The 12,027-nt window shown below is 40.4% G+C and overlaps 1 protein-coding gene across 1 annotated transcript in view; it reads left to right on the forward strand.

Annotated features, from left to right (window-relative positions):
- Positions 1 to 7,085: 7,085 nt before the first annotated feature.
- The window catches only part of LOC308281625 (H-2 class II histocompatibility antigen, A-U alpha chain-like), a 9,253-nt gene continuing 4,311 nt past the window's right edge, over positions 7,086 to 12,027 (forward strand). Inside the window, exons 1-3 of the mRNA XM_080721854.1 lie at positions 7,086 to 7,248; positions 10,602 to 10,856; positions 11,255 to 11,539. Of these exons, the coding sequence (XP_080577980.1) occupies positions 7,182 to 7,248; positions 10,602 to 10,856; positions 11,255 to 11,539 (607 nt within the window). The 5' untranslated portion in view covers positions 7,086 to 7,181. The remainder of the gene's footprint in view (positions 7,249 to 10,601; positions 10,857 to 11,254; positions 11,540 to 12,027) is intronic.

The following is a 12,027-nucleotide window of genomic DNA, read 5'->3' on the forward strand; positions in this document are numbered from 1 at the left end:
GTGAGACCCTCAGCACCCCACCCAATCTGCAAAATACACTATTTTTGGCATGAAATAAAGTGCATCCAACTCGACCGCCGCTTATTTCCGGGTTGTGAACCATTGTATCTGCGGTGGCCGCTGGGTGGCTCGAGGTGGGTGCGTTTTATTTCATGACAAAAATAATGTATTTTACAGAGTAGGTGGGGTGCTGAGGTGCTCACCACCGCAGAGAATAGACTTTCAACAACGCAAAACTACCTTTGGTTTGGTGAGTAGTGAAGTAGTTTTGTTTATTTTGACTGAAGTTGAGCGCTGGTAGGGGCTGAGAACGCGGTATATTCATTTGCGTCACTGGAGGTGACGCGATGGACCAGAGCTAGGGTCAAGGGAAGAGTCACATTTATAGTGTCCGTCGAGTATTTTTGGACTCATGTGTATAATTGATTTAGAAGGATTCAACTATGAATGATATTATCTTTGCACTTTATTGTAACAGTTGGTTGGGAGTTATTAGCTATATTATGGACAGAGGAAGTTGTCTCCTCGACGGACACTATAAATGTGACTCTTCCCTTGCCCCCAGCATGCAACGCTGATGAAGGCTTAATGCCGAAACGCGTCCGTTTGTTGCTGCTCTGCAGCTCACCATGCCGACCTTATAAAATAAAAAAGTGCCTTAAAAGGACAGTTCCGTGAGTGCTGGTGTTCTCTTTGAGAATCTTCTTTGTAAAGTTACGTTTTCCCGACCGTGCACCCGGTAAGAAGTTTAGTATTGTTGAAACTAGTTGGAGTCGTGTGCGCACTTCTGCTCTAAACATGTCATAGAAAGAGCAGATGTTTTCTGTGTTAAAAACACGCCAGGAAACCTTGGCACCCAATTCTGGACACTGTCTGCACTTTTATTACATATCCATTTAAGATGCACTGAGGTATACACTGAAGTTCATATTTACAGTCAAAGGCAAACAGTATGTGTGTGCAACTTACTTTCATTTTATTAAAGCTGTTGGCTGTCGATATGGAGCTTGCTGAGAGACCTGGTACCAGCTGTTCAGTAGTGCCTGCCTGCACAGTGATTACCTTCTCAACAGCGGACACCTGGAAAGATTTCAAGCAGAAGGTAGGTAGATATGATTATGAAATGACATTAATTCAACACTTTGTTGAATTAATGAAGTACCGGCATATGTTGGGTGCAGCACCGGAGGAGCCAGAAACGCCGCTCTATTCAAGCTCTGTCGGAGCCCCCCCCCCCCCCCCCCCCTCGAATCGGCCCGCATTACCAGTAACTCGGGTGGGTTTCAGAATTGGCCTGCATTGCCAGTAACTCCGGTGGGTTTCCAAATCGAAAAGTAAACACGGCCATTTAACATAGGGCTCTTTACAAAGCAAAACGCACTGTCGAGTGTCCATAAACCACAGGTTGCTAAGTGTTGTAATCTTTTACAAAAAACTAATAGCCTATTAACCAACTCCTCAAACATAAGAAAAGTCCAATCTCTCTCCATTAAACACACAGAGGTTAAGTCAGCACTCAGCACAGCCGTTGTGCATATAACCACACACAAGCACATGACACACAAACTGTGTGCAGCCAGCAGCAGTCAGCAACTCATGATCAAACACAGCAAATAAAACAAATAATAATGGGCAGCTGCGTTGTATCTTGGGAATGGGCTTATTCTGTGTAAAATGACAAACAGTATTTAGCCACTTGTACGCATGCCCCCAACCACTGAAATAAGAATCTCTAAAACAATAGAAAGAAGCAAATTAAATAATTGTATCACTATTTTCTTTTAATATTATTTAATTACAATCTAAAATATGAACCCTTGTTGTAAAAAACTAAAGTTGTCCTTTAATTATCACACATATTGCAATTAACGATTTAATTGTGTTTTTCAGCATTGGACATTGGAACATTGTGAATCAAAGACAATTTCTGTTTGACTTTAAGGCTATGAGTAATGAAAGAAATACATTTAAAAATATTACTTGACATATTTACTCACTTTATATTTAAATAAAATAAAATAGCAGAAGAATAGCTTTGATAAAAAGAGCTGATCTACATCAGAAAGAAAGAAAGAAAGAAAGAAAGAAAGAAAGAAAGAAAGAAGTTCAGACAGTTAAGACTTTTAGTGAGCCCACATGTCATGTCAGTTTGTCACCAGTAGAGGTCAGTCATAGCCAAGCAGTGTTCAGTGATGTGAATGTCTCAGTGACAGATGACACACAACCCCTCTTTATTTGACTTGGTCCAGTTTCAAACAAACTCTTTTTTTTTAGGATCATCTAACTAAGCAGTGTTTGATTAAACTATAAATATATTGTGTGTGTATTTCATGATTCTGACATGATACTGACCCTGATACAGTGACCATGTCATGGTCAGTATCTTTCTCTCTCTCATTCACACACATCTACATGCGCGCACACACGATGGCTGGTTCTTTGCTTTAAGCAATATAAAAGCAGTCTTACAGTGTCTTGTTGTTTTAATGTGTATTTTTATCATGTTTTTATATGTCTGCTGAAACGTACAACAATAATAATAGTAAAGTCTGCCCCTAGCAACAGGTGACGCTGAACAAAATAATAAAACGTGACGTGCTGATTGGCTGCTGAGTGAAGCAGGAAGTGAAAGTTTATGGAGTTTCCAGCAAGGAAGATCAAAGAAGGAACGGACACCAACGTCATTTTCGTCATTTCAGGCTCCATGGGACGCCGCCATGACACTTTGGCCACCCAAAATTAACATTAGCGTCTATGAGCACTTCGTCACTTCCGCCACCCAAAAGTGGCCACCCGGCGTGCCAACTTCCGGGTGTTGTCTGTTCCTTGTAGATATTCCTTGGTTTCCAGCAGGAAGCTCTGATCATGTGACCCTCTCAGCAGTGGAAGAATCAGGACTACGTTTTTACTGTTGCAAATAAACTTGCTGTATTCAAAATGTTACAATATTAATACCATTTAAATAAACTTCCTGTATTCAAAATGTTACAATATTAATACCATTTAAATAGACTTCCTGTATTCAGAATGTTACAATATTAATACCATTTAAATAAACTTCCTGTATTCAAAATGTTACAATATTAATACCATTTAAATAAACTTCCTGTATTCAAAATGTTACAATATTAATACCATTTAAATAAACTTCCTGTATTCAAAATGTTACAATATTAATACCATTTAAATAAACTTCCTGTATTCAAAATGTTACAATATTAATACCATTTAAATAAACGTCCTGTATTCAAAATGTTACAATATTAATACCATTTAAAAGTAAAGTTTTCACATGATCACAGAGGAGTAAAAAGTTATGATATTTGCCTCTGAGATTTAACAGAAATATAAAGAATGTAAACATTGAAGTAAATTTACTTTGCACAAATAGACAGTTTGGTCACATGACCAAGGCATGTTCAGTGAGATGTAATGTAGGCCTACGTACAGTCACTAACACACACACACACACACACACACACACACACACACACACACACACACAGAGAGAGAGAGAGAGACAGAGAGAGAGAGAGAGACAGAGAAGTGAAATCTAAAGAGGCTTGGCTTGGTGGAGTGTGCGTGACTTAAATGAACATGTCAAAACATGCAGTATTTCCAGCAGCGACGCTGAAACCACACACACACACACACACACACACACACACACACACACACACACACACACACACACACACACACACACAGCTCTCAGTAGAAAGCAGAAGTCATCCAAGGAGAACAGAAAGTTAAAGTTTAGTTTGTGCACAGCAGTGTCATCTGGAAACCTCATAGAAGTTCACAACTGATACTTTTAACAAGTCTGATTTACAAAGTAGCAAAATAATAGCAGATCTACAAGCTCAGAGTTCAGCTTATAGGAGGGTTGTTGTTTTGACTACTGTTGTGTGACACTAGTATGATGAAGGAGGACATTGATTTATTTATTATGATCAAAAACATCAAGAGTTAAAATATGGAGATACGAGTTTTCTGTTCGACAACAACTAGTCTGACCACATCCAATCCTCCCCCCCCCCCTTCTCCCCCAACCAGCAACCTTTTAGAAATGAACTGCCATGATTTTATTGTCTAGATAGTCAGTGTGTCATGTCAACATAAGTTTTAATGACACCCCATCAAACATTCTTACATATTTTGATTATCAGGACATTGTTATAAGGATCATTAGACTCAGATCAATAACCCTCCTATCTCCCTGACTCCCTCCCCAGTCAGATCAATAACCCTCCTATCTCCCTGACTCCCTCCCCAGTCAGATCAATAACCCTCCTATCACCCTGACCCCCTCCCCAGTCAGATCAATAACCCTCCTATCTCCCTGACTTCCTCCCCAGTCAGATCAATAACCCTCCTATCACCCTGACTCCCTCCCCAGTCAGATCAATAACCCTCCTATCTCCCTGACTCCCTCCCCAGTCAGATCAATAACCCTCCTATCACCCTGACTCCCTCCCCAGTCAGATCAATAACCCTCCTATCTCCCTGACTCCCTCCCCAGTCAGATCAATAACCCTCCTATCTCCCTGACTCCCTCCCCAGTCAGATCAATAACCCTCCTATCTCCCGGACTCCCTCCCCAGTCAGATCAATAACCCTCCTATCTCCCTGACTCCCTCCCCAGTCAGATCAATAACCCTCCTATCTCCCTGACTCCCTCCCCAGTCAGATCAATAACCCTCCTATCACCCTGACTCCCTCCCCAGTCAGATCAATAACCCTCCTATCTCCCTGACTCCCTCCCCAGTCAGATCAATAACCCTCCTATCACCCTGACTCCCTCCCCAGTCAGATCAATAACCCTCCTATCTCCCTGACTCCCTCCCCAGTCAGATCAATAACCCTCCTATCTCCCTGACTCCCTCCCCAGTCAGATCAATAACCCTCCTATCTCCCTGACTCCCTCCCCAGTCAGATCAATAACCCTCCTATCACCCTGACTCCCTCCCCATGTCAAAGTTCAGGATTTTAATGAATGTAGAATTATGTGCAGGATGTAATTTGCTGCAAATGAGGTGACTTAATGTAACTGACCAGGTTTAAAACAACATTTAATTTCAAAATAAAAATCCTCTCTCAGTCTTCTGCCAGTGTGCCAGTGATCACCCTTCTCTGTGCCAATGTTGGCACCGTGCCTAAAGTTGCTCTAGACCCCTGCCATGGTACCAGATTACTGTTCTTCAAAACACACATTTTGCCACGAGTCCCAGAGATTTGATCACACAAACTGCTACACATTATGTTCTTGTATGTTTTTATCTATTTATTGCTTTGTTTCTTAATGTAATGTAATCCACTGTTTAGTTTTAATGTTTTGTGTGCATGGGGACTGCGGATGTTAAGTAGCATCTTTGCTAAATCTGGTGTATTTACATTTACCGTAATTGCTGGACTGTAAGCCGCACCTGAATATAAGCCGCACCAGCTACATTTAGAAGAAAAAACAAATGTTTACATATATAAGCCGCACCTGACTATAAGCTGCAGGTGTCCTTCCTGCTTCCCGCTAGAGCACCCCTGGTGGCCGTTAGCTGTACAAATCTATATATAAATCCTTGTTAAAGACCATTGTAAAACTAACTAACTGGCCATTATTAGCTGTAAAAATCTCTATATAAGCCGCACTGTTGTATAAGCCGCAGGGTTCAAAACATGGGAAAAAAGCTGCGGCTTATAGTCCGGCAATTACGGTATATGTGATGTCCATTAATATGCAGTGTCATGTCTGAAAAAACAAAACAAACACACACACACACACACACACACACACACACACACACACACACACACACACACACACACACACACACACACACACAAATAAAGTATTATGTGTGGTGTCATGTGATCAAGGATGTTTAAGTCAGGTTTTTCAGATCCCATCAAAGTGGGCTCAGATCAAAGTCTGTGGGTCCTGGATAGGCAGCCCGGCCTGGTGGAGGAGACCCACAGTTCTCTAGTTACCACTGAGAGGACACAGTCTGACTGCTGGCTCAGGGGAGAAATGGAACTCTGACCTTTAGTGTCAAACCAGGAACAGGATGGTGTCAAAGGTCATGGTGCCCAGAGACAGGGATCTCCATATATGGACATAAAAGGGATTGTATGTATGATGTCAGATGTCATAGACGTCATAGGACTTTCACGCAACGAATAACTGAGTAAGCATGTTTGGGGTCTCACAGCAATATCTCCATATACAGTACTTGGATCTCCATATATGGGTACCAGGGGTCTCCATATATGGGTAACTGGTCTGATCACTGGCCAGATGGCCAAGACATGGTGCGACCTCGCCCTGTAGGGCAAGATCGCTTGTCACCCTTAGGCGTCTTACTGGTATTAACATACTCTACCATAAAGATTGTATAAGTTATATTGTATTAACATACTCTACCATACAGATTGTATAAGTTATATTGTATTAACATACTCTACCATACATATTGTATAAGTTATATTGTATTAACATACTCTACCATACAGATTGTATAAGTTATATTGTATTAACATACTCTACCATAAAGATTGTATAAGTTATATTGTATTAACATACTCTACCATACAGATTGTATAAGTTATATTGTATTAACATACTCTACCATACAGATTGTATAAGTTATATTGTATTAACATACTCTACCATACAGATTGTATAAGTTATATTGTATTAACATACTCTACCATACAGATTGTATAAGTTATATTGTATTAACATACTCTACCATACAGATTGTATAAGTTATATTGTATTAACATACTCTACCATACAGATTGTATAAGTTATATTGTATTAACATACTCTACCATACAGATTGTATAAGTTATATTGTATTAACATACTCTACCATACAGATTGTATAAGTTATATTTAAGTATATATTCACTAAGTTACATAACACCAACTTTAACGTTGCTTTTCCTTGAAAACTCCTGAGTGTGGTCTTCCGGAGACAGATGATGTAAGGCTGTATCTTTAATCTGATTGGCTGGTTCTTCTAAAGAACACGCCCTCCTCCCTCCTTCTCCTGTCAGACTGCAGAACGCCAGTCCAGGAACAACAGCTGATTATTATTAGTATTATTATTCATCTTTTAATACTTAAATTTATACTTAAATTACATTACATTACATTCAGTTCAGTTCAGTTCAGTTCAGGGATGATGAAGATTCCAGCCACCCTCCTCATCCTCTCCTCTGTACTTGGTGTCAGAGCCATGCCAGGCAGTAAGTATAAACATATTTATGTTTTTATATAAAATATATTTATACATATTAGGGATGTCCCTATACCACTTTTTTGCTGACCAAGTACAAGTACGAGTACTTAATTTGAGTACTTGCCGATACCGAATACCGATACTGTAAGTTAAGTTTCTTTACAAGTGCTTAAATAGTGTGTGGCGCTCCAAAATAAAATGCTTTAAATAATGATGTTGTCATGCCTAGAGTGAGAGAAGGTGAAACATTGTTCATTAGTTGAACCAACACACACAAAACTGTGTCTTAGGACTTTTGATATGTTGTTACCAACATATTTATGAAACAAAATGGTATCTGGCGCTGCCGTGAGCAATATGGGACGAGTACGAGTACAGCAACATAGACTGGTATCGTGGTGAGTACCGATACTGCGAGTACCGATACCGCATCCCTAATACATATATCTATACTGTTATAATCCCTGGCTGTAAGTATAAAGTATATATTTATGTTATTATATAAAATATGTGTCAGGGGTTGACACTAAGATCTCAGAGGCACTTGCCCGTCTGAAAGTACAGGTCATGTTCTACTTGCCCAAAGGTCATGCCCACTTGCCCGAAAAGTAAACCGTCCATTATAAAATGGTAGGTACGATTTTTAATTACCGCTCAATTTAACACTTATTTCTTAACATTCTGGGGCTCTGCGATTAAAAAAATGTCATACCTCAATGCCTCCAAATCCAAATACCAAATACCTACAGAGCTATGAAGCTAATGAATAGGTCTATGGCAGGGTTCCCCAATAGGCGGCCCGCGGGCCATTTGCGACCTGCGGCGAGCTACTGTCTGGCCCCCACCAACCCCAGTAATAATGGTGATATAAGAGCAGCAACAACACTAGTATATCGTCGTTGTCGGCTTGCCCGGCTTGCCAGGTCGTCAGGCAACCTGAAAGCAAACTTCACCTGCCCAAAAGTTTTATTTACCTGCGGGGGGGCAGGTGGACAGGCCTTAGTGTCAACGCCTGTAGTCTATATTCAAACATTTATATAGGTATAATCCCAGGTTATTAATAAGCCTTCATAATGATATCATATCATATCAAATATATTGTCTATGTCAGGTGGAGGAAACCTCATATGTCCAAAACTGTTCGAATTATTTTTAAATAGCAGATCTACAAGCTCAACACGTGTCACATCTTGACGCATTTTGAGTGTGACACTGTGTACAGTAGTAGAAGTAGGGCATGTTTAAAAAAAAATCATAAAAAATGTAAAGAGTTTTCTGCGCGACAGAAATTATATGCTTTGAGTCATTATAACATATTATGTATTGTGTAGGCTACTGTGATTTAAAATATATTACATCAAATAACATAATTTGCAAAAACAGGTAAAAGCCATTTTGAAAAAAAAGAGCTGAATATTGTAAAGAATGGTTAAGTTAGCGTTTTTTGTTTTTTTTTCTAAATATAAAATCCATTTTGTTGATGCCACCCTTTCACCACTAGAGGGGGCCCAGTGTGCCACAGACAATCCCATAGAGATATGCTGGTATATGCAGAAGCCCTGCAGCCATGACTTGCCTGAACACTTTCCTTTGTGCATGTACAGGAAGAGGATGAAGTTAGCTTGAAGTTAGCTATTGGCTACCAAGCATTTTAAAAGCCTTATTTTCGTCAACTTAGCCATGATTAAACCTTGCACACCTCATGCATGGGAAAAAAACAGAGAAGAATGAGCTCTAAAAAATCCAATGCAATCCTGGATTGCATTGTTGTGGGTTTGTGCAGTTTGTTCACAGCTTTCAAACAAAAAAATCCGATTGGAAATCCGTTCAGGCATTCTTGAGATAATGGCCATTATGTTTTACACTGTTGTGAGCTTGGAGGTCTGCTACCTGAGTTGTATGGGGGTTGTATGGGGGTTAAACATGCAAAATCGCGATTGAAATCATGTTCACTAGTTTTGATGGGGTCCAAAAAAAAATTTAAAAAAACAATTTTTCAAATTTTTTTTTTTTTTTTTAAATCACGAGTATACTCGTGATTGGCACTGTGGGATGCGCTAATATATCACGTGTATACTCGTGATTGGCACAGAATGAGTTAAGGCAGATATATCCCATTCTAAACGCCCTCAGAGATCAGGTTTCATAGCAAAAACAGACAAGTGACATAGCTCTTTGTTTGCAGAAACAGTCAAGTCCAAAGGGCAGCGTGTTTAGACCATGTGATCCAAGATGGCGCCCCATTATGCACCAAACTTGTCTCAAACACTGTTCAGGGGTCTGCCATGAGGAAAGTCACACCAGGGGCCATGTGTGGCTCCCAGGGGCCATGTGTGGCCCCCAGGGGCCTCTGGGTGCCATAGGCACACTGTTGCCCCATTATGCACCAAACTTGTCTCAAACACTGTTCCAGGGGTCTGCCATGAAGATAGTCACACCAGGGGCCCCTGATGTGGCCTGTGAGGTGGCCCCTGGTGTGACTATTGTCATAGTAGACCCCTGAACAGTGGTTGTGCCATGTTTGGTGCAGATTGGAGCAACAGTGCACCTTTAGCACCCCAGGGGCCCCTGAGTTTTCCCCTATTGTGCCCCCTGGTGGCTACATGTGGCCCCTATAAAAGTACAGACTGCTTAAGTATGTTATTTTTTATAAAATAGTTATGGTCAATCAAAACTTTGTTTTTGCTCTCCTGTAAAATTCTGGAAATGTCACTTACGCCCTTTTTGCGTCCTCGATATGGCCACATTCAATGGTGAAACATCAATTGTGGAGTTATCTGTTTTTGATTAAAAAATGACTGTTGGAGTTATCTGTTTTTGCCAAAAAACAAAGTTTAAATGAAAGCAAAAACTATTTTCTAATAAAGTTACATTTTTTTATGATATATCTATTTTGTTAAGTCATTTTTACTTAGTCAAATCCACCCAACTTCAGTTTGATTGATATTACTTTGAGTGCACAATAAAAATAACTGGATTTGTGAACATTTATAAAAACGGAGTTACCTGTTTTTGCAAATGAACTCTTCATATATACTGTAATAATCAATATGTAACACCCGGGATATCGAACCCGGGTCTCCCACATGAAAGCCTAATATCTTAACCATCAGACCAAAGGGATATCCCTATGGACCGAGGGAGTTACTAGACTTTTGAGGCCAAATAGATTAACATCAGCCATATGATTCAGTGTGGTTACAATGTTTCACAGAAAGCTTCTTATAATATCTGACCATTTATTCATGATTATTCAACTTTTTAACCTCCCAGGATAGTTTAACATGATGTGATAATGAGTCATCGTCACTTTGAAGACCTTTGTTGTTTTATTTAATATAATATGTGTTTTCTCTCCAGTCCATGAGGATATTAATGTCCGTGGCTGTTCAGATCCAGATAAAAACACTGATGCAGAGGGCATGTATGGAGTGGATGGAGAAGTGTTGATGTACGCTGACTTCAGCAAAGGGAAGGAGGTGTTTCCTCAGCCTGGCTTCATTGATCCAATCACCTACGTTGGAGATTTTAATGATGAGTTGGCTGAGCAGGAGGTCTGCAAAGTCAACCTGAGGAATGCTCTCTCTGCCTACAAGAACCCACCAGTGAAACTAGGTATAGAAACACTGACTGTAAATATGAACACAACAATTATTATTAACCACACAACTGTTGAGCGTACAGTGTTTAACATAAATGAAAATGTTTATATATAAATTATATTTTATGCACGCACGCGACGTGCGTGCGACGTGCATGCGTGGGGGGGGGGGGGGGACCACCCTGACACATAGAACCATCCTGATTCTATGTGTGCTGTCTATAGTCAGTTTTGCCCATTGTTTATGTATATTGTGTTCTGTGATGTGGGGCTGTATAATGTATATAATGTCCTCATCTACCACCACTGATAATGTCTCTGTGTCTTTAAGAACTGACCCCCCCCCCCCCCTCATCTACCCCAGTATATATAATGTCTCTATAATGTGTCTCTGTATATTTGGTGTCTACAGAGGAGCCTCAACTCTCCATCTACCACAGAGACCATGTTGAGCTGGGCGTGGTCAACACCCTCATCTGTCATGTGATTGGCTTCCTTCCTGCTCCAGTGAGCATCAGCTGGACCAGGAACACCCTCAACCTGACCAATGACATCACAGCCAGCCAACCGTACCCCAACCATGATGGATCCTCCTTCAGCCAGTTCTCCAGCCTGAAGTTCACTCCAGAGCAGGGAGACATCTACAGCTGTACGGTCAACCACCAATCACTGAGCAGCCCTGAGACCGTGATGTGGGGTAAGAACACATTCACCAACGGTTCTTGCAAAGACATTTCTTCTTAGACCCTCAAAAGTGTTTAAGAAGATTTTGGCATACACCAATTGCGCTAGGATTTTTAACCGCCGGTCACCATGACCGGCATGATTAAAATTTACCGGACATCTGAAGAAAATACCGGACATAATCATTTTAATGCATACATTACAAGCAGGTGCACAAACAGCCAATATAGCAGCAGTTAAAGTATAGGCCTACTGGCTGCATATTTGGGATTGAAAACGAATTGAATGAAAAAGTAGGCAAAGAAAAGAAAGAAAAAAAAAACGCTTCAATCTTGCATAAGGGAATTAATTATATTGGACTAATCGCGCAGGCTGTCTGCATGTGGCACACTGCTTTCACAACAACGTCTTTCTGTTGCATCATTCATGCCAACAATACAATACCATGTCTTGACTTCAGAATAATGAAAAGGTTGATAGATTCATCTGGCCAGCAATGAA

Source organism: Nannobrachium achirus, assembly GCF_963921795.1.
Source record: "Nannobrachium achirus genome assembly, chromosome: 3".
Classification (NCBI taxonomy): domain Eukaryota; kingdom Metazoa; phylum Chordata; class Actinopteri; order Myctophiformes; family Myctophidae; genus Nannobrachium; species Nannobrachium achirus.